We start from the raw sequence: 26,500 nt of genomic DNA on the forward strand, positions 1-26,500 counted from the left end.
AAAACGAGGCAATATGCTATCAATTGTCTTCTTTCATAAATTTGTTTCAGCATAAGCATCTACTGCAGCATAGCTTTGAGGTTACAGATTAGTACATATATTGGCCCATATTCCGGTACAATCACAAAGGCAAGTTCCTTCTAAAATGAACAAAACCATGTGCACTGCAGCGGGGGGGGGGGGGGGGGGGGGGGGGGGGGGGATGTACAGTAACATGTGCAGGGAGAGTTAAATGTGGGTGTTATATTGTTTCTGTGCATTGTAAATACTGGCTGTTTTATTTTTACACTGCAATATAGCTCTCCCTTTGAAGTAAATTCCCACCCAAATCTAATTTTCTCTGCACAAGTTACATCTGCCCCACCTGCAATGCACATGGTTTTGTCCATTTGAGAAGAAATAAGGGCCATCTCTGCCCAGCCAGGCTTACAAGTTAATTTTAATACATATACATTCATGAATACAGTGATAGCTGATGCCTCATAAATATATAAGTATACCACAAAGCTGGGTACACACTATAAGATATTTGTAAACAATATGCACAAGGATATCGATATTACCGTGCACATCGTCCAGTGTGTAACATGTATATCGTTGATGTGCACTCTCGTGGTGTGTTAATGATCCCCCTGTTGCCTGAACATGCAGTCAAATCTGATAGCACTAAATATCATCGTTAACTATTTCAGTAAGTGTTTTAGCGCTCGATCGTTTATCTGATTGCACCGCCAATATTATTAACGTGAATAGCATAGTGTGTACCCAGCTTAAACCTCTGGGTGAGATTTAATAAGATGAGAGATTCAGAAAGTGAGAGATTTGGTGAAAAATCTCCAGTTTTCTTAAGGCAGCAATCAATTACAAAAACTGGAGATTTCTCACCAAATCTCTCAATTCACTGAATCTCACATCCTATTAAGTTTCACCCAGTGGGTCCCATTGCAATGGCACCTCTGGCATCGACCTTTTCCTGGTCTCAACTTATTTACTGTTGACCTAGACATTGTTGACATATTGATCCACATCCGTAATATTCCACTTTTAGTACACAAAGCCCTTTCTATGAGGGTCATCAGAGTCAATATACAAACTGTTTGGGAAAAATCTAACAATCTCTGCACATGATAAATTTGCCCCACCTGCAGTGCACATGGTTTTGCCCATTTTGAGAAAAAAATTGTGATCAGGTCTGAATTATCAAATACTTTACGAATATCTAAATAAAATGTAAAAATAGATAAATTATATTATATTATATATATACATACTTGCCTACCTGACCCTCACCATGAGGGAGAAAATGCTTTGTTCCTGGACTTCCCTGGTAATGTATGATTGCCATCACCTGTGGGGAGCTAGTTAATTGATAGGAAAGGTGTTTCACCACAGGTGATGGCAATCATATATTACCAGGGAAGTCCAGAACAGAGCATTTTCTCCCTCACGGAGAGGGTCAGGTAGGCAACCATGTACTTGCCTAGCTGACCCTCTCCATGTGGAAGAAAATGCTCTGTTCCTGGACTTCCCTGGTAATGTATGATTGCCATCACCTGTGGGGAGCTAGGTAAAAGTATTTCACCACAGGTGCTGGCAATCATACATTACCAGCACTCACTACAACAAACTAACTCACCTTTGGTAAGGTGAGCTAGTTTGTTGTAGTGAGTGCTGGGCCCCCTGTATTTGTAATTACTAGATTGTGTGGTCACAGGCCACTGCACCACAACCTGGGAAGTGTGGGTGCTGTTCGCACCCTATTCGTAGGAATGGCGAGTGTGTTGGTACTTCTGTGTATATATATATATATATATATATATATATATATATATATAAATATATATATATATATATATATATATATATATATGCCATGGATCCTGTGTATGGTATTTCTCCAAAGGGTTACGGTATAGATGATAGACAATGTCCAGGTCAACAGCCACTAGGTCGACAGTGACTAAAAAAAATCATGAAAAAACTAATGTTCACCTTTGGGCTGTCGACCTTGTCCAAGTCAACCATAAGAGTGTGTTGACATTGTCTATCCACTGACTACATACCTTCTCTAACTAGTCAGCCATTCTTTCTGTTTACATTCCATTCATTGCCCTACTACTAACATGAGACTCACTGGTCCATAGTGATCCACTGCCTTTATCATGTCTGTCCGCGGCAATATACAGGAGGTTTTTAATGTAGCTGAAAGTACTACTCTTAGTTATTTTAAAAGAATTTAAAAAGAAGTATGTTAGGCAGTGAGCTAAGCCATTAAAAATTATGGTAAGTACATTTTGCATGTATCATACCAGGGGAACAAGTATGAACCTGGTAGTGTAATGTGGAAAACACAATGCAAGCATCATTACATGTGTCAAAGGAATGAAAGGAACGTTTCTGGTTTGAGTTGATGATAATTACAGGCATGCTGGGATCTGTAAAACAGTGTAACTTACAAAGGAAAAATACCCAAAACAAAAACACAAAATTGCGGCCTTCAAGTCAATCCTTTAATTTTGTTTTCTGCAATTAAGGCAATAGAGTGCTGGTAGTGTGAGATGTAAAGGTCTCAAAGCTGCCTCAAAAATGTGCTGAATTGTTTTAATGCTGGATTGATTGTGTAGTCTCATAGGCAAGTATGGTACAATTCTGTGCTCAGTGTAAATCCTAGCTTTATCTAGGGAAATTTACTAAGATCAAATGGGAATAAATACACCCATTGGATCCTATTTGCGTTCGGGACCCACTAGTAGGCAAATTTACAAAGTGCCGAATTCGGCCAAGTTGCCGTTTTTACGAATGGCAAGTTCTGCTGAATTTGTGAATGAATAGACCATCGATAGAACTCGGCCGCATATGGCCATACAGTTCTATGAGATCGCCAAATTTACAATGAGCGAATCTGGCTGCAAGTTCAGCTCAAAATATGAATGGGAAATGCTAATAATTTTCCATGCATTCTTGATGAAGCCTGTACAGATCAGAATGAGAAAGAAAAAAGACATTGGGTTTCCCCTACAAACGTAACCAGCCCCAGGCTATTTGAAACCGGCTCCGCTTCCAAATATGGGGAAGAAATTAAATAGGGGTTCCCCTATTTCAAAAACCAGCCCTGGGCTATTGGATCATTCCTGGTTCCAAATATATATATATATATATATATATATATATATATATATATATATATATATATATATGAGAGTAGGGGTCCCCCATGTCCCCCATATTTTTCAAACCAACACAGCTCCGACAGCCAGCAGGTTAATGCCACAGTCGGTGGACATTATGTGTAGGCGAGTACTGGATTTTTTTTTTCACAGGTAGCTAATAGATTTCTGCATGGACAAGGGGACTGGCCTATGTGTCAAGATAAGTAAATATGTATTTATGTATGTTGTGTGCATGTATGTATTGGTCCTGCTGTGAAACTGCGGGACCTTTTTATGTTCCGCATGCAGGTACTTGAGATTCTTCAAGGAAAGTCTTGCTGGGACTTATGGTTCCACAACAGGACCCAATTTTATTTAGTAATTCTTAGTAATTCTAATGTTTACACTTACAAAACTATCAACCCACCACCCACCAGGGACATCATACCAAAAAACTCAAGCACTAGACGACTTATTATTTAACCTAAGTATAACATTTGGAAAAAAAAATATTTATTTAATCATCTGGTACGACATACAGTAATATCGGCTTTTATATCTATTTATGGACAACTTCTTAAATGAGCCAAAGTTTGGATGTGATCTACCAGAAATATTTCCTACCATTCCTTAGAATCCTCTTTTCATAAACATTCTGAATACTTGGTAATTCTAGACCAGACGTGTTAAACGTAAAACCCCCAAATGGGCCAATTGCAGGATCTGATTATATTGTCAGATTGAGCTGCATGTTAAGAACTGTTTCCCTTACCTGCTATACTCCTGTTATGCAGTATGCACACTGACATCAGAGTCAGTCAGTCACTATAAGCTATATTTCCCGATGACTAAACGGCTGGCTCTGCATGCCATCATGCCTTGTCAGGGACACCTCACATGTATCTTGTCAAGGTACAGTATGCCCTAAGAGACATTGAAATTTAAAACATGCCAAACTCAGCTGCAACCTTACAGCGGCTTAATAATTGTGGGTCGCAAGAAAAATAAAAATTATATATATGCTATTTTGTAAGGTTTGTATTAGAAATTCTATGATGGTTTCTCTCTAATGGGGAACATGTGTTCATTCCTGTCCCTCCATGCACATGCACCCTGGTTTCCCACTAGTGCAAAAACTATAGTACCACTGTACAATATGTAATTGTGACAAGGATCGCATACATGGAGATTCAAATGAAGAATTTGATCTTAATTCTATAAAGCAGGTCACAGCATACCAGATAATTTCCATAGGCAAGTGTAGTTACAGACAGCAGTATACAGTTGATCACAGGTAATCGCAGCACAAACAGACTCTTGCAAATGCTCCAGTGGTCCCTACCATACCCCACATCCCAGCCTATCGCTTGGGCAGCTAATCCACCACCAAGAGCATTTGCACTCTGCCCTGGAAATACATATATCAGGAAATTACAGGTGCTGACGATTACACACCTGGCTTCTGCTACTGCTCCAAAACCTGGTCTGGATCTTCATCATTACACTCAAGTGGAGAGATGCTGTCTCTGCCACATAATAAATTATTGATAGAATAAACCACTATGTCACTGCTGATGTCTCTACAATTCACTACAGCTTTACTGAACATGGGGGCTTAACTCTGCCACAAACAAAAAAAGACTGTATCCTCTCATTTGAAAAGATCAGCAGCTGACATTGCAGTTATTCAGGAGACCCACTCATTGGTGCTTGGATGAAAAGTCTGACAAAACACACAAGATTCTTTATAAATTGTAATCTTATGGGAGTTTATTATTTTATTACACAATTAAAATGAACAAAATAGCTATTAAATATTATTGATGAAATAATATGTAAACTGTAAAAAAAAAGAAAAGAAAAAGACTAACTTCAGCATAGTACAGCATCTTCCATATTTAGCTATTTCTCATTATATTTTCCCTCCAAGGAACCCAAAACTCATCCCTGATATCCATGCAGTATCACTGGTGTTGGCAATGTATACATGTATTTACCAATAAGCGTCACTTTGTTTATGATCTCACACCCGAACACAGTAGTACACAACTATTTTATTAAGCCGCTGTTAGGTTGCAGCTGATTTTGGCATGTTTAAAATTTCAATGTCTCTTAGGGCATACTGTACCTTGACAAGATACACGTGAGGTGTCCCTGACAAGGCATGGTGGCATGCCGAACTATCCCTTTAGTCATAGGGAAAAATAGCTGATAGTGACTGACAGACTGACTGACTCTGATGTCAGTGTGCACTCCATAACAGGAGTATAGCAGGTAAGGGAAACCGTTCTTAACTATTTCCATACAGTGTATTGATATATCACATGATGTACCAGACATGTTTGTACTGATGCCATACTACGATTCTTCAATAAACTATTTCAAGTGGTACTGACTATTCAGTAACTATGCGCAGGAGCGTGCATCGTTAATGATATTGAGCTTACTCATTGACCAACGTTCACAATGTAACATTAACAGTGTTGGTGTTGTGCCTATTGGTAACGGTATATTTTCCAGTGTGTACCCACCATAAACACTATCTACAGTAAACAGTAATATAATTTGTCTCTATTTTTCTATATTGTAGATAAATAGTACTCTTACACCCTTGTAATGACGGTTACAAATGCAATCAGATGATTATTGTGATGTCGTCTCTCATAGATGAAACTCATTACAGCTTAAGTTCAAGGGCAGCAAGTACTGTAGACCAAGTAAAGGCCAAACCAGTCCAGGTTGGCAACAGGAATATGGGCCAGATTCTCTGAGCTTCAAAAGTGATAAAATAGAGAGTGATAAACAGCCAGCCAATCAGCTCCTACCTGCCATGTCACAGACTGTGTTAGAAAAATGTCAGGCAGGAGCTGATTGGCTGGCTGTTTATCACTCTCTATTTTATCACTTTTGAAGCATAGAGAATCTGGCCCTAAATCTCATAGACCATGAGGCAATATAACCAGCACTGTACATCCTGAGTTCCTGCCTAAATACCCACAGCTTATAGCGAATTGTCTTTGGTCATGAACTGGGTGGAGTGTCAGTACAATACAGGATGTTCAAAAATACTACACACAAGTCTGAACCTACAGCAACTGCTCAAATGATTGTTCGTTTGCTGTTCAGAGTCCCAGGATCAATCCCATGGAACACCACAGAGGTTTTAATTACAAGATTGAAACACCACAATTTTGCATATACAAGAAATGGAAAATTACATACAGGATAACCACCCTATCCTATCCACAACCACCTAACCAAGGAAACAACATACTCATAGCTGAACGCTATTATACAAAATACTTAGTTAAAAAGTCACTATACTGTACTAGTCCTTGCTATTCTATTTCCTGAGCATTGTTACCTTTTCATGTTATATATTGTATCCTATCCCCTGATGGTAAAAACATGTTGGCAGAACAAAATAAAACAAACAATAATCGCATATCCTAATTTCTGACCTGTATATAAGTATAGGTATAAATATAACTCTGGGCCCATGGAGGTAAAAGAGCTATTCAGGCAAGCCAAATGTGAGAATTAGACAAACATGCAATGCAAGAGGCCTGTCCACTCTTTGGATTGGTGGCATAAAATGTAATTCTGGAATAAGGAAAAAACGTTATAATATATATAAAACCCTACTATTCTTTTTTTTGTAGGAAAGAAATTGAATAATTCCTTGGGCGCAAATAGGTAATTTATTGGAACAAAGATAAAATCATCACATAAAAAGCATCAAGGTAAAGTGCAATAAGAACAAATGACATAAATGAATCCCTCTCACCCAGTGTCGGTGGTGGAGCCACAGATGGCAAAGGCAGAGTGTCCCCAAAAAAAGATCCACCCTGCAGGCTCCACAGGCTTAGCACTGGGCTGGGTCCTTAGGTAGTAGCAGCAGTCCTGGGCCAACGCGTTTCGATTCTCTGGGAATATTTATGTAATTTGTTCTTATTGCACTTTACCTTGATGCTTTTTATGTGATGATTTTATCTTTGTTCCAATAAATTACCTATTTGCGCCCAAGGAATTATTCAATTTCTTTCCTACCAGTTTTTATTGGGGTGTCCTGGAAAACACCCAGAATCTTTCCAGGGCTGCATTTAGGGGTGCGCAGGGAGACCCAGTTCATTTATCAAACTTCCATATTCTCTTTTTTTGTCCAAGTGCAAAGGCTTTTCACTTTGAAATAAATGGTCATCACACTTTCAGTATGTTCCCCCTAATCAGAGGCAGAACTCTGGGAGGCAATGGAGTCTTCTGCCGCCAGGCTCCTGCTCCTAAGGGGGCACCTCTCCTCCCCTGCAAGTTTAGATCAGTTAACTGTGCCACAGACACACACCCAAACAGCTTCCAAAATCCCAAATGTTGGGAGGTATGTGTAAATTAAGTAATCTGCTTGCACCAATCGCCATGTTACAAATGGATACCTGTTATATAAACAGACACCAAGCAGAACTGCTTTTTCCCAGTTTTTTTTTTTTTTTGCTGTCTACATATAAAAACTGTAAAGACTATGAAATCACGAGCCAAGCTGTTACAGTAGGCTTCTGTGTTTGAAGCCACTCATTTTTATCAACAGAAGCCAAACAAAAGCTGACGTGTATAGATTCATACTGACTGTTCTACAATAACAGTTGTGGCTATATGAACAAAAATTCTGCGGTCATAGGGCACACGTAAGTACAAAGCATAGCTGTAAGCTGCTGGTTTCATACAGACCCAGACAAATGGGCTTCCTGAGGACATAACAGAAAGTACTTTTAGGAAAAGAAGTTTAACCCATGGGCACACACACACACCATCATTTTACCCAGTTATTTTTCAAGCTGCAATCATAAGCATTTCTATAGCTGTAATGTTGCATACCCTCCAACATCTGGGCAGAAATCGGTACACAGTGGGGCGTGGCCACTGGCAAAAGGGAGTGGCCATGTGTAAAAGGGGCGTGTCATCAATTGTGACAGGAATAATAATAATACACTTAAATAAATATTGAATAAGCTGTCAGACTTGTGGAGAAGACACCTACGGGGAGAGAATAACAGAATTGGGTATTTATGTCAATTGTAGCAGAGCTTAGGTTTCATGAATGTAGTTTAGTACCATCCTCTGGTATTGGTTGCAGTGCCATGTTTTGATTGGTTGGCGCCATTGTCAGTCAGGAGAAAAATGAGGGGGATGGATTTGGTGGGTGCTGATTGGTGCCGTCAGTCAGGCTAGCTGAAAGGCAGTTTGAAAACCAAAGGTGTTATTATCTGTGCACCTAACTTCTATGGGTGTCATGGGCAGCCAGTGCTGCTGGTTCTTCAGGGCTCTGGCTTCAGGGCTCCGGCTGCCGCTCACCCCAGATGAGCACTGGAGGACGCCGCCGTCGGGTCCCAGGTGCCTGTGGGCTTGTTATGGAGAGTGCGCAGGTGGATGTGGTGCAAGCCTCACTCTGCAGCCAGCCCCTTTCCCGGTGCCGCCTCCAATAACAACACCACTGATTAACTGTGTATCTCTGAGCGCCAAAAAATGGTAGATTCGGTACACTTTTATATAGCCGGCAGAGACCGTTAAAAAACCATACTGTACCAGCAAAAACGCTACAGTTGGAGGGTATGATGTTGCACTACACTGTAAGCAAAGGCCCACCGTAAACTTTGTATTTATCTGGTTTATTTATGGAGTGCCAAGTGCTTCTGATCATGTTTATGCCTGAAAATTTAAAAACCAATGCTCTTACTAGCAATGTTTTGCCTAAAAATCCACTGCCTTTTTAAATATAAGAGGCGCCATTTTGCTTCATAAATAAAATACTACAGTACGTCTGCTTTATTTTTTCTATCTTGCAGTGGAAGCTGTAGTGCCAGTCATATAGTGCCAGGGGAGGCCCACTTAGCACATGTTGTCATGAATGTAATACATGTGCTGGATGGTTTCCCCAGGAATCAGGTGCCATGCATACAGCTTCCGTGCACCCACGTATCACATGGTTGCCTACCTGACCCTCTCCTTCAGGGAGAAAATGCTCTGTTCCTGGACTTCCCTGGTAATGTAGGATTACATTGCGCTCACTGCACTCGTCATGCTTCGGGCACGGTGCCTCTCTACGCTCGGCACACTATTTTACTCTTCTGCTATGCCCTAATGGATGAGAGGGCATGAAATGCCGCCTGTCGGCACAGCTTACAAGCTGTTTTGAAAAAAGTCTTAATAAAGACTGAAACGTCAACCATATACATGGCTACTCGCTAAAGTGATTTATTGGAGTCCCGAGTGCCGCGTCCTCCCCGCACTGTATATATATATATATTTATATATTTTTATTTCATTGACCCACCACCAGACCCGGAGTTCCTGGACCTATTTTTCCCAAAAAATAGTACTGCTTGCTTACCATAATTTCACAACTGTAAAAAGTAGTAAAATTCAGTAATCTGACACCTTTTGGAGACCTTAAGGTGCCCACACACTAGAACGATTTTTGGGCCGATTGGCTGATTTTCGGTAAATCGGGCGATATATCGTCCGATGTTTACAGATAATCGGTCGAAAATCGGCCGATATCGGTCCGATGCGCGCTCCCGTGGATCTTTAGCTGAATCTTCTGATCTTACGTGCTGCACGAAAGATCAGAAGATTTAACAAAAGATCCATAGGAACGAACACGGGATCTTAAGAAAAATCTTTGGTAAAGATGTGCGCTTGCCTGAAATCTTTTGTCCAGGACAGACAAAAGATTTCAAGGCTAATTTATGCGCACATCTTACGATCGCCGATCTTTCTAGTGTGTGGGCACCTTTAAAGTCCATGTTTATTCCATCTAATAGCCTTCAATACTGTCATTGTTTGTTCTATAACACATTTTTTGGATTCAGGGTGATTTCCCCACTTTTTCTTGCAGTTCCCAAAAGTTATGCACTGTACACATTAATTGTAGCAATGATTAAAATGATGAAGTGCATCAGCACCAGGTGACAGTGTATCTGGGAGGGTGAGGTTAGAGGATCCTACTATACTTTTAATTGAGCAAACAGTAGTGGATAATATGGATTCACTTTGCCAGGGGTTATTCTCTAGTTAATTCCAGCCGGCCCTGCCTCCACAACCCAATTGTAAGTATCACAACGTGTAAGCGGCACAAATGCACAACCTAAGATTGCCCCCTTCCCCCCCTGCTGTGTGATGCCGGTAATAACAGTATTGCACAGTAAGGGTGTGAGGCCAGTGGCCACAAAAACACAATCACATGGCCACATTCCCTGTCCAAGCCCCTCTTGTGGACTTAAACTCCAGCATTGGTGCCCCATCCCCAATCCACTTCCTGCTATGCCAACCTGGTGGCTGCCTCCTAGAGGGGGCAACCAGAAAGCGGACATCTATCCCTAATGGTTTGCTGCATTACAAGTAACAAACGCTGCTTGTCCTCTTACTGTACTCTCCAGAAAGCACAAGTAAGAGTCAGTCTTTCACCTACACAATATGCCACAGGCCTGACCTTACAGACATTTTCCTAAGTGCTCTCTAGATTTGTTTCCACTTTACTTCGCTTGAGGCACTGGAAACTGAGGTTTAAATAGAGTTAAAGCAACTCCCTTGAACATGATTATATAGTTTAGTCATGAGCTGTTGCTTACAAGCTGACTTACCAAAGAGAATATAACTATTGGAAACTTATTACAAGGTGCTCCCCTATACACTCATACCTCATAACTTTCTATTACTACTGATATAATAAGTGCCATTAGCCCCAATTTACACACATCATGTAGCAATTTTAAAATGCATTCAAGCCCTTATGATTATAACCTTAAACCTGGTGAAGTCACATCTTATATCCACCCACATCTTTCACTCTGTGGTTGGAAATAAAACAGTTTAATGGTAATGGTGTTAAACGTCAATTTTCACCTGCTTATTACCCTTAAATCACTGTAAATCCAATGCTACAAAGAAGACTGTTTTTCCTGTGCAGTGTATCAGCACTCTGCTACAGCATGTGAAGTGCGGTTAGAGAATAATATGCCAGATTTCATATAATATAAACTCTCTGGGCCTAATTCACAGGGGGACGCAGTACAGATGTTTGCTCAGTTAAGTGATAGTGCCAGATGCACTAAGCTTCAAAAGAGATAAAATGAAGTGATAAACAGCCAGCCAATCAGCTCCTACCTGCCATGTCACAGGCTGTGTTTGAAAAATGACAGGTAGGAGCGGATTGGCTGATTGTTTATCACTCTCCATTTGATCACTTTTGAAGCTTAGTGCATCTGGCCCACAATCTGCTACTGTCCAGGGTACTGGAAACCCTAAAGGCCGCCATACACTATGCGATTTGGCCCCGATTTCACCCGATTCAGATGGATCGGGCAGTGAAATCGGGCCAAATTGCATGTCCAGACACCCGGTCCGACCCGTTGCGCGGTCCCGTGCGCATCGGATCAGAGTCGGGAGGTCGGACCGGCTGCACATAAGATTTGCTAAATCTTATGTGCAGCTGGGCAGGGGACGCCGGAGCAGGGAGCTGTGCTTCGGGAAGGTGGAGGGAGCAGGGTGGCTGGGACGCTGCGGGCGGATGGAGGGGGGCGCTGCTAGTAGGGCAAAGGCAGCGGACGCTGCGAGGGACAGAAGCGGCAGTAACGAAGAGCCAGGCAGGGGGAGCCGAGAGCTGTCAGTGCTTGGAAAAAAAGCCCATACAATGAATGGGCAGCCTGTGATTGGCTGAGCACTCTCTTAGCCTGTCAGCAATTGGCTGAGAGCGCTCAGCCAATCACAGGCTGCCCATTCATTGTATGGGCTTTTTTTCTCAGCACTGACAGCTCCCGCCTCCCCCTTCCCGGCTCTCTGTCACGGTCACTGTCCCCACAGCGTCCCCTGCACGCTGCCTCTGCCCTTCTAGCAGCGCACCCCACCAGCAGCCCAGCAGCTCAACGTTTTAAACAGGATTTTCTCCCACCACTCGCCGCTACACCGGACCATGCGGCGAGCGGGAGAATAGAAAAAATCCTATTCAAAATACTGGGCGGCCGCTGATTGCCTGAGAGCTCAGTCAGCGGCCGCCCAGATTTTGAATAGGATTTTTTTTTACTATGCTCCCGCCGCTGCTGACTCTCCGGTCCCGGTGGTGCCCCCTGCCACGGACCCTCTCCTGCAGCCACCCCCCCCCCCCCCCCAGACCCTGCTCTCCTGCTGCTCCCCGAGCCGATTTATCACATGTAAAAAATGGCACATCAAGTGCCAAATCTTATCAAGCTGCCCTGGGGAGCTGCCGGGGAAGCTCAGGGGAAATCGGGGCTGACTTGTCCTTTGGACAAGTCGCCCTAGTGTATGGGGGGCCTTTACTTCGAAATGTGTGCAATGGCGTACTTATCTGTGCAGGACATTGCTATTAAATGAGACAGCATCTATGATTCTATGAGTCATGGGCATGTATGGGTGTATGATTGGCATGTATCGGCATGTGGCTGCAATCTCTTTCACAGCACCACTGCAACAGTGGCCATTTATTAGGAGAACTACAAAAGAGGCTCTGTGCTAGGCAGGGCCACGTCAGGGAGCCAATGTTGTGACCAATAGTGCATTGATGGTGTATTTATCGGATCCACTAGTTCAATTGAGCAATGCTCAAATAAAAACAGCGGGGTCACAGGTGTCCATCACACAGAAGTACAAAGAGGAATGCTGAAACTGGAATTTGTATAGTTCCGCTCTTCAGAATTTGTGAGTAATTGAAGCTAAGCACAGATGTCCCCGCATACATCTACTCTCACACAGCAGGAGACGCCTGGCGCAAGTGAGCTGAAAAGTCCCACGGAACTCCACTAGCATTGGGTGTAATTTTTGACGAAAAAGTGGGCAAAATGTTGGGCAGGCGACCACTATTCCAGGGGTGCAGGAGACTACAAGGAACTACGAGTCTCCCACAAATTCCAGAAGAGCGTATATATATATATATATATATATATATATATGCTGTAAACCATATCAATACAATAAGGGAATCGTTGTCATAGGGCTTTAACATCGAGAACCTTTTTATACCTGTTCCAATGTCTGTAAATGAACCTTACTTCAGAATGTAGTATACATAAGCAAGTTAAATGTGGATACTATGTGCAAATTCGCAAACAGTATAACAAAATTGTTATGTATTTTGATCACCCTAAAAGTTTAATTAACTGCCCCACAACTTTAATGATTTACTTTTATAATGCACATAGGAGATTATTCTGGTTCACTCGCAAAGACAAAATCCTTCTCAAATGGACAAAACCATGTGCACTGCAGGGTTGCAGATGTAACGTGCAGAGAGTGTTAAATTTGGGTGAGTTATTTTGTTTCTGTGCAGGGAACATACAGTACTGACTGCTTTATTTTTACACTGCAACACACAGTAGATCTCACTTTGACGTAAAACCCCACCCAAATCTAATTCTTTCTGCACAAATTACATCTGCACCACCTGCAGTGTACATTGCCCATTTGAGAAGGAATTGCCATTGTGAGTGAACCAGAATAACCCCATAGGGTGTAATTGAGTTTTTAAGCTTGCAAAATGGAGTTGCAAAGTAGTAACATTGCTAATAGGATTGAGAAGGATTGCGAACTATACCTTCTATTAATCAGTTTATATTTGTGGGACATCCTCTGAAAACAACCGCAAATAATAAGTATCCACTGAATGTATCTATGTGAGACTGCAGCAGATCTTCTACTGTATTTTGTTTGCAGAATTCACTGTAGTCGGTTGTGGAATGCAAAGCAATTTGAAGCTTGGCACCCAGTAGGCAATGCCATCTGCAGATGGAGTTAGCCGCTGTAGCTTATGGGCTACTTTCAGCAAAGTGTATAGGCAGGAGAGTCGTAGCGCCTGAAGGAGAAGTAAAGTGATTGCATTTATCCTTTAGGTTCTACTGTCTCTGGGCGGGATGTTCTAACATCCGCAGCCTGCCCTCCGCCGCCCTTCGCTGACATAATTATCGCATATGCTCTATCATATGCAATAATTAAGGCAAAGGACAGCTCTTGCGTTAAGAGCTGTCCTTTGCGGTGAGTCAGCGGGTCCCAGCAGGTCCTGGCGGCTCCCACCTCCCTCACTTACCTGGCGCTGGTGCTGCTGCTGTGGGGGGCTGGCTCTCCTCCTCCTCGCTGCACCCGGAAGAGGATCACAACTCTGTGCTGCCGGGACACAGGTGAGGGAGGGGGGGGGGGGGTGTGTTTTGGTGCGGGGCGGCGGCCGGGCGCGGTAGAAGCCCATCTGGTGATGCCCGTCGTCACGGTAACACTGAGGGGGATGTTTGCAGCATCCCAAAATGCGGTAAAAAAAGGTTTTGAGAATCTCCCCCTCTGAAAGGTCTTGGTGAAGGATTTTGACATTTTTCAATTTTTTGTGAAAGTTTTTCAATCAAAACTTTTATTGGTTTTAACTTTTTAATTTTGTAATAAGGCTCTTACTAGAAAATCTTTTTAAAATTCATTTATCAGAACAAATATTTTCTTATTCTATTCTATGAATATAAAAATCTTCTCTTTATTATGTGCTATTTGACTAACCTAGAATATGTCATATTAATAAATCTTGTGTTCAGTCAATTAATCTATTCTTCTTTTAAGTATTTATAGTAATACGTTTCTTATAAGCTTTTTAAGATAGCAATTTCCACATGAGAAAATGTCCTTATTATAGGTGTGGTACAAAAAGTTGATATTCCCTTTGTCAACATGGACAGTATGTCAACATTGCCAGGATGTCGACATTGTGAATGCCGACAGTTGGCATATAGACAATGGTTTTGTTTAATACAATTGTGCACTAACCTTAAATCTAATGCTAGGAGCATACTTTTACAATCATACTTGAGATGCAACAATTAAACTTCCCAATGTACTTGCACACTATTTACAGTACCATGCCACCTGTGATGCTTATCTATTAAAGACATCTACTGGAAATATTGTGACTGGAGGAGCATCAGTAGAAGTGTTGGACAGAATGAATGTTGCGCATACACACTTCCAGATTTGACCAATATTGTGATATTACACTGCATACGTTTTAGAAGCTCCATAAACCCAAATGTGATGGTGTTCTTGACATACTGTAAATTATGATCGTGAGTGAATACACACTCTTACAATAGCTCTCCAAGAGGTTCTTAAACATTTAATATATAAGACATTTGGATAAGTGTAAATCCAACTTAATCATAAGGCTAAACACAGACTGATCCTAAAATTGACTATCGGCATACTCACAGTATACACACCATAAATGTCAGCATTCGATTCATTCTATATTCTGAATATTAAAATTATGAACAATTACTCTTGTTATTACCATGGAAGTTTAGTTGGTATGGTCTCTATAAAGGGAAGGTTATGTAATACAGGCTCTGCTGGAATTCCACCAATTATACCTGTATTTTTAAAGCGGCAATCATTATTTACAAGGCAAAACCAGCTCCAACCTTAATATATGCTTAATGCACTGCATTGGGGGGGTCAGATAGTGGCCAGAAACTATAACACTGGGCAGGATTGTCCTCACGCTCCAGCAACATACATATGGTGATTGGTGCTTTCCCATTAATTTAGCTCCCACGGCTCATAGAAAGGCATTGAGCGGCAATGTCGCAGAAAGGCACTTCTGTGACTTGGGTGTGACTTTGGCGAATCAAACGCACATGAGCAGCTTTATCGCAGCAATGACTGTCGACCTTCCCAATGTCAACCTAATGCTTGTGTCAACCTAAAGCCATGTCGACCTTGAGTGGTTGATCTAATGCAGGTCAACATTTTGACATTCGACCTAGTGATCATATACCACTGGTGTCCGGTCAAATGGTCAGTAGTAACCATGTCAATTTTCATAATGTCAACCCCAGAAGATTGACATGGTACAAACTGTCGACAGGCGCCATTTCAACATCCTCTTATTCTTGGCAGAACTGCGGGACATGGAAGAGGAGCTGCAGCTGCCACCGGCCTCAGTGTCGTGTAAGCTTCATCGCGCATGTGCAGCATTCTGGGGTCGCAACAAGTTTTAGTCACAAAGTGGTTGACAGAAAGTCAGCTATGGGAGTGGTAATGGAATGCTCAGGTGAACACAGGCATGTCATGGCCGATCAGACAGTGTTTTCTGGGTGTGCAGACATTAGCAGCTGCGATCACACTTGCCACTTTAGAGGCCTGTGGTTCTCAGGATATCAGCTCAGTCTGCGTGTCTACAGAGGAACTCAGGCTCTGCGTGGTGATCTGATGCGTGACAACAGTATCAATGGTTCTACAATTAAGAGGTAATTGCATGACCTTGCCTGTCGTTTTGTCCCAAGTTAAAGATGAGCCTGGATTACCTGAAGCAGAGACGGGCAGGGATTCCACCGCCCACCGCCGGGGACGCATGCGCGTGTGAGATGGTTGCGCGTCCCCATCAGATGGAGCGCCTCTCCACCAGCTCTCCCCATCGGAGGGGATCTGGAGAGGGCTGGAGCTGTATGAGAGGTGCTCCATCTGTAGGTGTCCAAATATTTATATTCCACAAGAATAAACAAATAAATTGATTACAAATCATACAATGTGATTTCCTTTTTTTTCCCCCACATTCCGTCTCACAGTTGAAGTGTACCTATGGTGGAAATTACAGACCTCTCTCATCTTTTTTAAGTGGGTGAACTTGTACAATCAGAGGCTGTCCAAATACTTTTTTGCCCCACTGTATTTTGGAATATATCCTTTCTTTTTGCCATTACTGTACTTCCCTTCTTTATGTTTGTAGCCAAAACTTTGGGGGTTATTCTAGTCCATTCTTTCTGACAAAATCCTTCTTAGATGGACAAAACCATGTGCACTGCGGGTGGGGCAGATGTAACTTGTGCAGAGAGAATTAGATTTGGGTGGGGTTTTTTTCTTCAAAGTGAGATCTATATTGAAGTGTAAAATCATGCAGATAGTATTTTCCCTGCACAGAAACCAAATAACTCACCCAAATCTAATTCTCTCTGCATGTTACATCTGCCCCCCTGCAGTGCATATGGTTTTGGCCATCTAAGAAGGATTTTGTCAGAAAGAATGAACTAGAATAAACCCCTTTGTTCCCTCAGTTGTAATAAATAAATTCACTTAAATTTGGTGCGAGATTTATCAAATCTTTGGGAGAGAGAAACTTGAAAGAGATAATGTACAAGCCAATCATTTCAAGCAAAGCATGTACAATAACATTTAGGAGCCTATTGGTTGGTACTATCTCTCACTCTAATCTTTGATCAATTTAGCCTTAATTGTGAATACCTTATAGTCAGTGGCGCTCCAGATGTTGATCTGTCGCACAATCCAAAGTTTAAATATGGCATCCACACCTACTGCCACCCCCAACACCTGAGAAAAATCACCCTCCAGGACTCACTGACCGCTTGAAGCCATCTTGACCTGGGTATTGCAGCAGTAGCAATGGAGAGGATGTTGACCCATCAGCCTGCTTCTCTGCCTTCTTAGCCAACAACTACCTAATAGCAACTATCTGCCTGCCCGCAGACTCATGTGGCATACATAGAAAGGGCCGATACTTAGCTGGTCAATTGAAGTTTGTTGGCTACGAAATGGTATAGGAAATCATGGACTGCAACCGGCACTGCTGATAGCCATGAGTTTAACAAAATGCACATACAGAATTGTATGCATATTGCGGTATGAAAGCTATAACTTTATAACAGGTATAATTTCACTTCCATGTAACACTGTTCGGCCTGCAGTTGTGGGGACACACCCTCACAGACCTATGCGTATTGGTAACGCCCCATTATGCCCTCTACCACCTTCAGTAGTAAATGTAAATGTGAATGAAATGCGGACAACTCCAGATATGCTCAGCAAACAGGCGTTCACTCCACTATGCATCAGCCCTTTTGTGTGCAGAAGTATCTCAATGTTCACCATTGTATAATCACATTCCCTTTTTTTTTCCAGATAAAACATACAACTAAAGTATACTGCTGACTGCACGGCTACCCAAGTGATGACAAATCATCACTGAAAATGCAAGCGTTCACCATGCCAATGGCAATTTAACAAGAGAGCTTCCACCTAAGTGTTATAGGGCATGCTATAAAATGCTGTTCATATTTTCCTGCTTGCATTTACTTAAGGAATAGCATGACCTATACCCCTATCTAAACTACTATGTTAGCCTTAGGTGTTCATCTGTCTCCGTTTGCAAAGCATGGTAATTTAGTAGTTACAGCAGCATTACCTTTTCACATTATAGGAGCGCAGAGGCAACCAGTATTCCTTAAAGGCTACATGTTTAACCCTAACCTCTCAATCCTAGCAGCAGAATCCTGTGTTCTACAGGTTTAAATGTTCTGTCTGTTCTGTGAAATGAGCAGTTGGGAACTGATGCTAATGTTGCTATGGGCAACCAACCAGATTATATTATCTTGTAAAAGGTGCTAAATAATTTAGAAGTAGATTGATTGCTAATGGCAACATCTTAGTAAATAAACCCCTTGTAGGAGCAATTTATGTGAATAAATGACAATAAACAATCAAATTGACAGTTTTGTTTTTTTAACTAAGATAACTGGGAAATTACGGCCGCACAGACGGTGTACTGGTTAGCATTACTGCCTCACAGCACTGAGGACATGGGTTTGACTCCCACAATGGCCCTAACTGTGCAGAGTTTGTATATTCTCACCGTGCTTCTGTGGGTTTCCTCCGGGTACTCTGGTTTCCTCCAACAATCCAAAAATATACTGGTAGGCTAATTGGCTCCTAACAAAAACCCTAGAATGTTGGTGTGTGCGTGTATATGTGGTAGGGAATATAGATTGTAAGCTCCACTGGGGCAGGGACTGATGTGAGTGTTTAACTTTTCTTTGTAAACCGCTTCGGGATATGTGTGCGCTATATAAATAACTTTTAATAAATTATAAATAAATAAAATTAACCAAGTGTTATTCATGAAGACAAAATAAAATAAAGTGTGCTTTGAATCACAAATACCCCTTTCGCACCACACAAATAATCCGGGTCCGACTCGGGTTGACGTGTGGTGTGAAAGGGCCTTCTGAAAATACCCAGGTCCAGAAACCTGGGTCGGTCTGGGTTGCTGTGAAGTGTAAACGGGTAACCCGGGTCATGCGACCTTGGTCCCATTCACACTATAGGGATGAGGAACCGTCAGCTCCAAGCGCTGCCTCCTCCCCCACAGCCGATGACGCGCTGCCACACGTCATGATGATATCAGTGAAATGGTTAACTCATTTGAAGCAACAGAATTCACAATAATTAGCATTTGCCCAGGCCTGGATGTCGGGATATCTGCTTTCCACTACTACAATTACCCTTTTTGTCTTTCAAGGCTGCTTAGCTGTTGTGTGGCAAAGACATCTGTTACATTATTTTTGAACAATAGCAGCAACAATCACCCAAGGAACCATGAGAATGAGGGCTAAGCATCTGATTTACAGGCGAGGTTAGATGAGAAATTAGGGCAAACGGATGATGTCTGGCTGGGATGACCAGCTTGTAAACTGCTTAACAATAGCTTAGAAAGATAGCTGTGTCAAGTGGAAGCAGAGTATGCCATTGGTTTTCCAGACGGCCAGGAATACAAAGGATGAATAACAACTGCAAGATGCAGGGCAGCCACAGACACTGTGAAACCATAGTTGTCAACTGACCCGAATTTAGGACTTTTGCTAGTTTTAAAAATGTGCCCATGGAGTTATCTCTGTTTTTGACCAAGTGCCATCATAATTTCTCATATTCTGCATCATTATTCTGTGTGCTTTACCAGTATGACTGTGTATGAGTATTTAAAAATGGCATAACTATATTATAACTAAAGTAAAATATGATGTGTATTCTAGTACAGAAAGGCCTGTCTAGACAGCCCCATGCTTAGATCATACATGCCTGCTCTCCTGGAATGTCCGGGATGCTTGTGCTGCTACAAATGAGGGTATAGTTCTTCAAACAGCATGCAGGAATAATTGTGGGAGGTAAATTGCACAATATTTTGATATTTTAACCCTGACACCGAGAGGCCAGGAGGTATCACAGTTTTAATCCCAATTTAAAGGGCTATCTCCAAGTAATGGCAAAATCTGGGATATATTGTGAAGGATTCAGTATTGAATCCCGGCGGTCGGGATCCCGGCGTTCAGAATCCCGACGCCGGAATCCCGACAGCCGAAATGCCGACAAAGGGGGGACGTGGATCGCCCCCCCTTGCGGGCTCGCTGCGCTCGCCACGCAGCGGGCCCGGTGCCTCGCTACGCTCGGCACACTAATTTATTTTCCCTCCAGGGGTGTCGTGGACACCCCTGGAGGGAGAATGTGTCGGCATCCCGGCGGTCGGGATTCTGGCGTCGGGATTCTGAACGCCGAGATCCCGACCGCCGGGATTGTAACTGCATCCCATTGTGAAGCTTCCATATATTAAAATCTGGACTGCAGTATAAGAAATTTTTAATTCATGCTATGATGGCTGGCGTGATCTGTGGTATAGTGCATGGGTTATAAAATGCACATATCAAAACATGAAAAACTATGCACACTGACAAATCCTTCCCTTATTAAATCTCAATATTATAATAAATGACTGCTATTTGGCCTAATTCAGTCCTGGGGCCAAATGTAATAGGGTGTGTGTGAATCAGAAAGTGAGAGGTTTTGGGAAAGTTTTCCCATTATTTTAAAGCGACAATTATTTACACTGAAAAAAACTGATTGATTTTGCATTGTAAAGGATTGCCGCTTTAAAAAAAAAAAGGGAAAACTCTTCCAAAATCTCTCACTTTCTGATTCACACACACCCTATTACATTTGACTTCATTGCACAGCACATTTTGTTAGCAAATGGGCAAAACCATGCTGCACTGCAGATGGGGCTGATGTAACATGTGCAGAGAGCGTTAGATTTGGGTGGGCTCTGGGGTGTGTTGAAACTGAATTCTACATTGCAGTGTAAAAATAAATCAGCCAGTATTTACCCTGCACAGAAACAAAATAACTCACCCAAATTTTACTCTCTCTGCACGTGGTTTTGTCCATTTGCTAGCAAAATGTGCCATGCGAACAGGTCTGAATTAGGCACATTGTCCTTTTGCATGATATCTAGTTCTATTACAAAGTTTGTATATAGTTCCATTCAACTTTTAATATTAGAGAACTAAATGTTGCTAAAAAAAGATAGAAGACAGAACAAAGGTTTTTTGTTTACAGTGATGTTGTATAACTTACTGAATCAGAGCCCACTATAGCTAAATAACCAAGCTAAAGCAATACAAATATTGCACTGATTGTTAAATAATCTGATCTCTTTTAGGGGGTTATTCTAGTCCATTCTTTCTGGCAAAATCCTTCTTAGATGGACAAAACCATGTGCACTGCGGGTGGGGCAGATGTAACTTGTGCAGAGAGAATTAGATTTGGGTGGGGTTTTTCTTCAAAGTGAGATCTATATTGAAGTGTAAAATCATGCAGTCAGTATTTACCCTGCACAGAAACAAAATAACTCACCCAAATCTAATTCTCTTTGCACATGTTACATCTGCCCCCCTGCAGCGCACATGGTTTTGTCCATCTAAGAAGGATTTTGTCAGAAAGAATGAACTAGAATAAACCCCTTAGTCTTGAAACACCCCACATAAGGGTATTTGAATTATGCCAAAAATGTGAAATTTAAAAAGAAAACGTTTGCAAGATCTGCACAAGTGATTAACTCTAGAAGTACAGGTTAATGATACCTTGATAACTGACAGCTATAGGCATACCTCCCAACATGACCCTCTCCAGGAGGGACACAATGCTCTATTCCTGGACTTCACCTTCATTTATGATTAATATCACCTGTGCTGAAGCACCTTTCTTATCCACTTATCACTTATGCGATTGGATTCGATGCAACATTGAAGTGCAATGTCCATCGCATCCGATCACATCTTATGGTGCCTTTCAGCACCCGATGTTGCATGCCATCTTGTGATGACACATTTGGGTGCGGGCAGAGGGCGGTAAAGTAGCATATTGCTATGCGGTAGCACTAGCAGGTGGCAAGAGTCAGCGTGGCGGCAGAATTTTAAAATAAATTGAAAACACTTGCCTGCCCTCTGATTGGCTGAGAGCTTAGCCAATTAGAGGGCTGCCCAGTGTTTTAAACAATTCTGCTGCCACCGCTGACCCCCCCGCTATCGCTTCTTCACAGCGCTAAAGTACCCGGACGGACACTGCAGAGTTCCCTCTACCCCCTCCCGTGGATTGCATTTTTAACCATGTGATTGCTCCTGCAATTTGATAGATATTATGAGCAGCACATACTATGTATCGACGCGGCATTCGACGGTGGGCCTGCGCCTTGAGTCGCATGGTCCCTAAAATTTGCATACAATCATTCAATTTATTGAACAGATGTGGTAGAAATTGAATGATTGCATGCAATATCTCACAAGTGTATAAGCAGTATTATTATTACACATCTCAGTTATTAAACAATCTCTTATTTATTCAGATACAATAACATCAATAACTTATACTTTATTGAATCGGGCACGCCAACCAATAAATGCTGACATATGTCATCAAGAATCTATGCCATGAGAAATTTCTAAAAACTAAAAATGCTCTTTTGTTAAATGCAAATCTGATAAAACAAACAAACAAACAAACAGAAAAAAAACCTGTAAATGTTCAGACTTACCCACACTTGTAGGGAAAATATCTTCATTGTTAATTTGCACCTCAATCCAGTCCATGAGCAAGTTCATGTACTGAGGTGCTGGTAAGGCAGTGGGTTTCTTGTATTTCATATCGTCTTGCCATCTATACTCATATTTTGGCCCTCCAGACATAACAGGGCATGTCCTCTCAGTGCAGAAGTCACACATAGTACCGTAGATTAGGTTAATCCTATTGAAAAAGTCCACCACATGAACAGCTACCCAGTCATTGAGGTCTTCTCCATTGGGCAGCTGAACTGTGGCTTTCAAATCAACGCCAGAACTCAAAGATGCTTGGGCACGTTTATGTAATTCAAACCTCTGTGTGCCAGGGTCAAATTTTCTTTTAGGTCTAAATGTCCTGTCCTTGTTAAATACTTGCTTTAGACCTATTGACATGTCTTTTGTACGTATGCTATATCCTCGTGGTGACGCCAGTGAGCTAGTCTTGTAAAAGATGGAGTGACAATTGTCTGTCTACTTCCTGGAAGACTTCATTTTCTAGGGGGAAAAAAAAGTTGAGTAAAAGCATGCAGGATGCTCAAAATAAACACACGCACACACACACACACACACACAAATAAAAGAGCAGTCAGAACACTCAGTAGGTTAAAACAATACAGCTGCTCTGGAGCTCATTTAAAAAAAAGCATGTAATAATCCAGATTAAAAAAAACGTCGCTCAAGAGACTGGCAGTGATTACATATATTGTTCTTTTTAGTACTTGTTTCCTAGCACGGCGCCCGTCGTGGGTAATCGCATACCTTAAGTTAAGGTGATTTAAGGTATGCGATTGACGCGACCGACCCGATATTTTGGTATTTTTAGCCTTTTTTCCCCGTCAATGCAAAAATCGTGTTGATCGCGACCATTGCATGCCATTATAATGGCTTGCGATGCGACCGACGCGATCAATGCGATTTTACATAGGGAGTAATGTTAAATTAGCCGTCAATGACAAAATCGCGTTGATCGCGGCCATTGCATGCCATTATAATGGCATGCGATGCGACCAACGCGATTTTACATAGGGGACAATGTTAAAAGGGCCAATGGCCCCGATTTATTATTGTATAGGCACCCTAATGGGTATTTTACATGTGAAATGGCCCCCCCATTGTTAACGCCACCCCAGTATTGACACTAACCCGAAGCGTGGCAAGCGCAGCGAGCCCGCGAGGGGCGGCAGTACGCGTCCTCCGACCTTTTCATAACCCCACTATCCACGTCGACGTGGAGTTGATTTCTATAAAGTGTGACGAGCACAGCGAGCCACCGAGTCCAAAGTGTGGCGAGCGCAGCGAGCCCCGCGAGGGGACGCGTAATACCTGTGAAGTAATGCACGTCCTTTATAAAGTCAACTCCACGATGACGTGGATAGTGGGGGTATGAAAAGGTCGGAGGACGCGTACCGCTGCGCACGCCACACTTCGGGTTGGCGTCAATACTGGGGTGGCGTTAACTATGGGGGGCCATTTCACCCATGAGGGGGGTATGCAATAAAAATTGGGGTCTCGGGTGCATTTTACATTGGTCCCAGGGACCATTTTACATTGCTTCCAATGTAAAAATCTCGTTGATCGCATCGCATGCGATTTGGTTGCATGCGATGCGATCAACGCGATTTATTAGGACCCAAGGCCTGCAATTAAAATCGCTGGCGCCGTGCTAGGAAACAAGTACCTTCTTTTTCACTACTACTACTTTTTCATGCACACCTACCCAGCATGACAGAGCCCTGTATACCAGTAGCAGGAGATCCAGAAAACCGGCAGCTCCTGTGTGAATGAAGATGCCCCAATGTAATACAGCCCTGGTGTCTGTAATTTTGAAAGGCTTTTAACTAGTACTTTATATACCTTTAAGTTACACCTGCTTTGGCTACTTTTAGGCTACCTTCTCCTGGGAAAGGGCAGCTAGCTCTGAGCAGCCTTGGGCGGGGCCACCAGGGGTTTCATGAAAGAGGTGGTGGGGGCGGAGCTTATGGGGAAGACCTCAGCATGGAGTGTGGCCAGTAAGATTGCATCATCATGGCCACGTCCCCTGACATGCAATGCCAGTGATACAGGAATTGCACAGCGGGGGGGGGGGGGGGGGGGAGGGCTATGATGACGCGATGGTCATTGTCTTTATACTGCAAGTAATAATTACTGGTAATATAGACTACCAGTGACCTCGACATTTGGTTCATCAGGCTTTCCTAAAAATGAGGTGTGGCCTCATGGGTAGGGGGCTTACCTCAGTCCGTAACAACTGTTTTCCAGGAAGTAATCATAATCAAAGCTCACATGAATGCTTACATTGGGGCAGATGTATTAAGCCTTAACAAGAGATAAATGCAAGGGTGATAAGGAGAGATAAACGTCCAGCCAATCAGCTCCTTACTGACTTTTTTTCAAACACAGCCTGTAACATGGCAGTTAGCAGGTGATTGGCTGGGCGTTTATCTCTCCTTATCACCCTTGCATTTATCTCATGTTAAGGCTTAATACATCTGCCCCTGTGTTCCTAAAATATATGTAAAGTATCTTTTGGAGATGATTCAATTGATTTTTGGGGCACACAAAGTAATAAGCGCTTGTCAGAGGAATTTAGTTATTGATCCAGTTGGTCACCCACTGATTTTAACACACCCAAAAGCACTGGGTTTAGCCGTGTAAGGCAGCGTAACCCAACAAAAATGCAGCTTGCAGCATGAAGTCTCATTTGGCCACCCAAAAGTGACACTTTTTGCACATTTCAGTTGCCAATGTCCCCTACCCCGGAGCTATTCCTGCCCGAACTAAGCCACAGTTGAATTGCTCCACCCGGCACCATCTAATGGCAGCTGCCAGATAAAACACTTAATGAAAACATCAATAGTTTACAAAATCCACTTCAGATAGTTCTTCAGGTAATCACATCACAATTACCACACGGAAAGCATGGAACACTGGTAATTTAACCACTGCATATGTAATGAGCTTCTGAACAAAGGATGCAGTTCACGCGCCAACACACACCAACATGTTTCAACTCCTTCTGGCTTATTTGTTCAGGTATGTGACATCATCTATCTTAAGGCCCCCATACACTTGAGCTTCCCTGGCAGCTCCCCGGGAGGGCTCACTTAGGATTTGGAACTTGATATGCCACAATTTATATATATACGATAAATCACATACAATTTGTCATATGTAAAAGAACTCCCTGGGAAGTGGTGAGGGTAGTCTAATGAAAAATCATCTTAAGTTCTGCCCCTCCGAGCTCTGGGACTGTGCATCGGATTGGTTGTCATACACATGCGATTTGGCCCAACTTCTCCTGATTTCTCAGCCTGGCTCGTTAGAATCAGATGAAATCATGCCAAAATCTTATAAAGTATTAGGGGCCTTTACTGAAAACAATATCAGCTAGTTGAAAATTCAATGTGCACTTATAATTATACAATCCAAATTTCACTCCTGTATATCTCTATCTCTCAATATAGCGACATGAAAAATAAACCGAAGCTTGGGAATGGGGTCTAAAATGACCCACACTGGAGCCTCACTGTGCCCTGTCCCCACCGCACCATGGCCCTTATTCAGATCTGATCGCAGTACAAATTTGTTCTCAAAATGGGCAAAACCATGTGCACTGCAGCTGGGGCAGATGTAACATGTGCA

At 42.4% G+C, this 26,500-nt stretch overlaps 1 protein-coding gene across 4 annotated transcripts in view; it reads right to left on the bottom strand.

Annotated features, from left to right (window-relative positions):
- Positions 1 to 26,500, bottom strand: part of MOB3B (MOB kinase activator 3B) — an 84,977-nt gene that overhangs the window by 46,898 nt on the left and 11,579 nt on the right. For all 4 annotated transcript variants that reach the window (XM_083185477.1, XM_083185484.1, XM_083185503.1 and 1 more), the window contains exon 2: positions 22,834 to 23,353. In XM_083185477.1, the coding sequence (XP_083041603.1) occupies positions 22,834 to 23,251 (418 nt within the window). In that variant the 5' untranslated portion in view covers positions 23,252 to 23,353. The remainder of the gene's footprint in view (positions 1 to 22,833; positions 23,354 to 26,500) is intronic.

The sequence above is a fragment of the Crinia signifera genome, chromosome 1, assembly GCF_055691185.1.
Source record: "Crinia signifera chromosome 1, ASM5569118v1, whole genome shotgun sequence".
Classification (NCBI taxonomy): domain Eukaryota; kingdom Metazoa; phylum Chordata; class Amphibia; order Anura; family Myobatrachidae; genus Crinia; species Crinia signifera.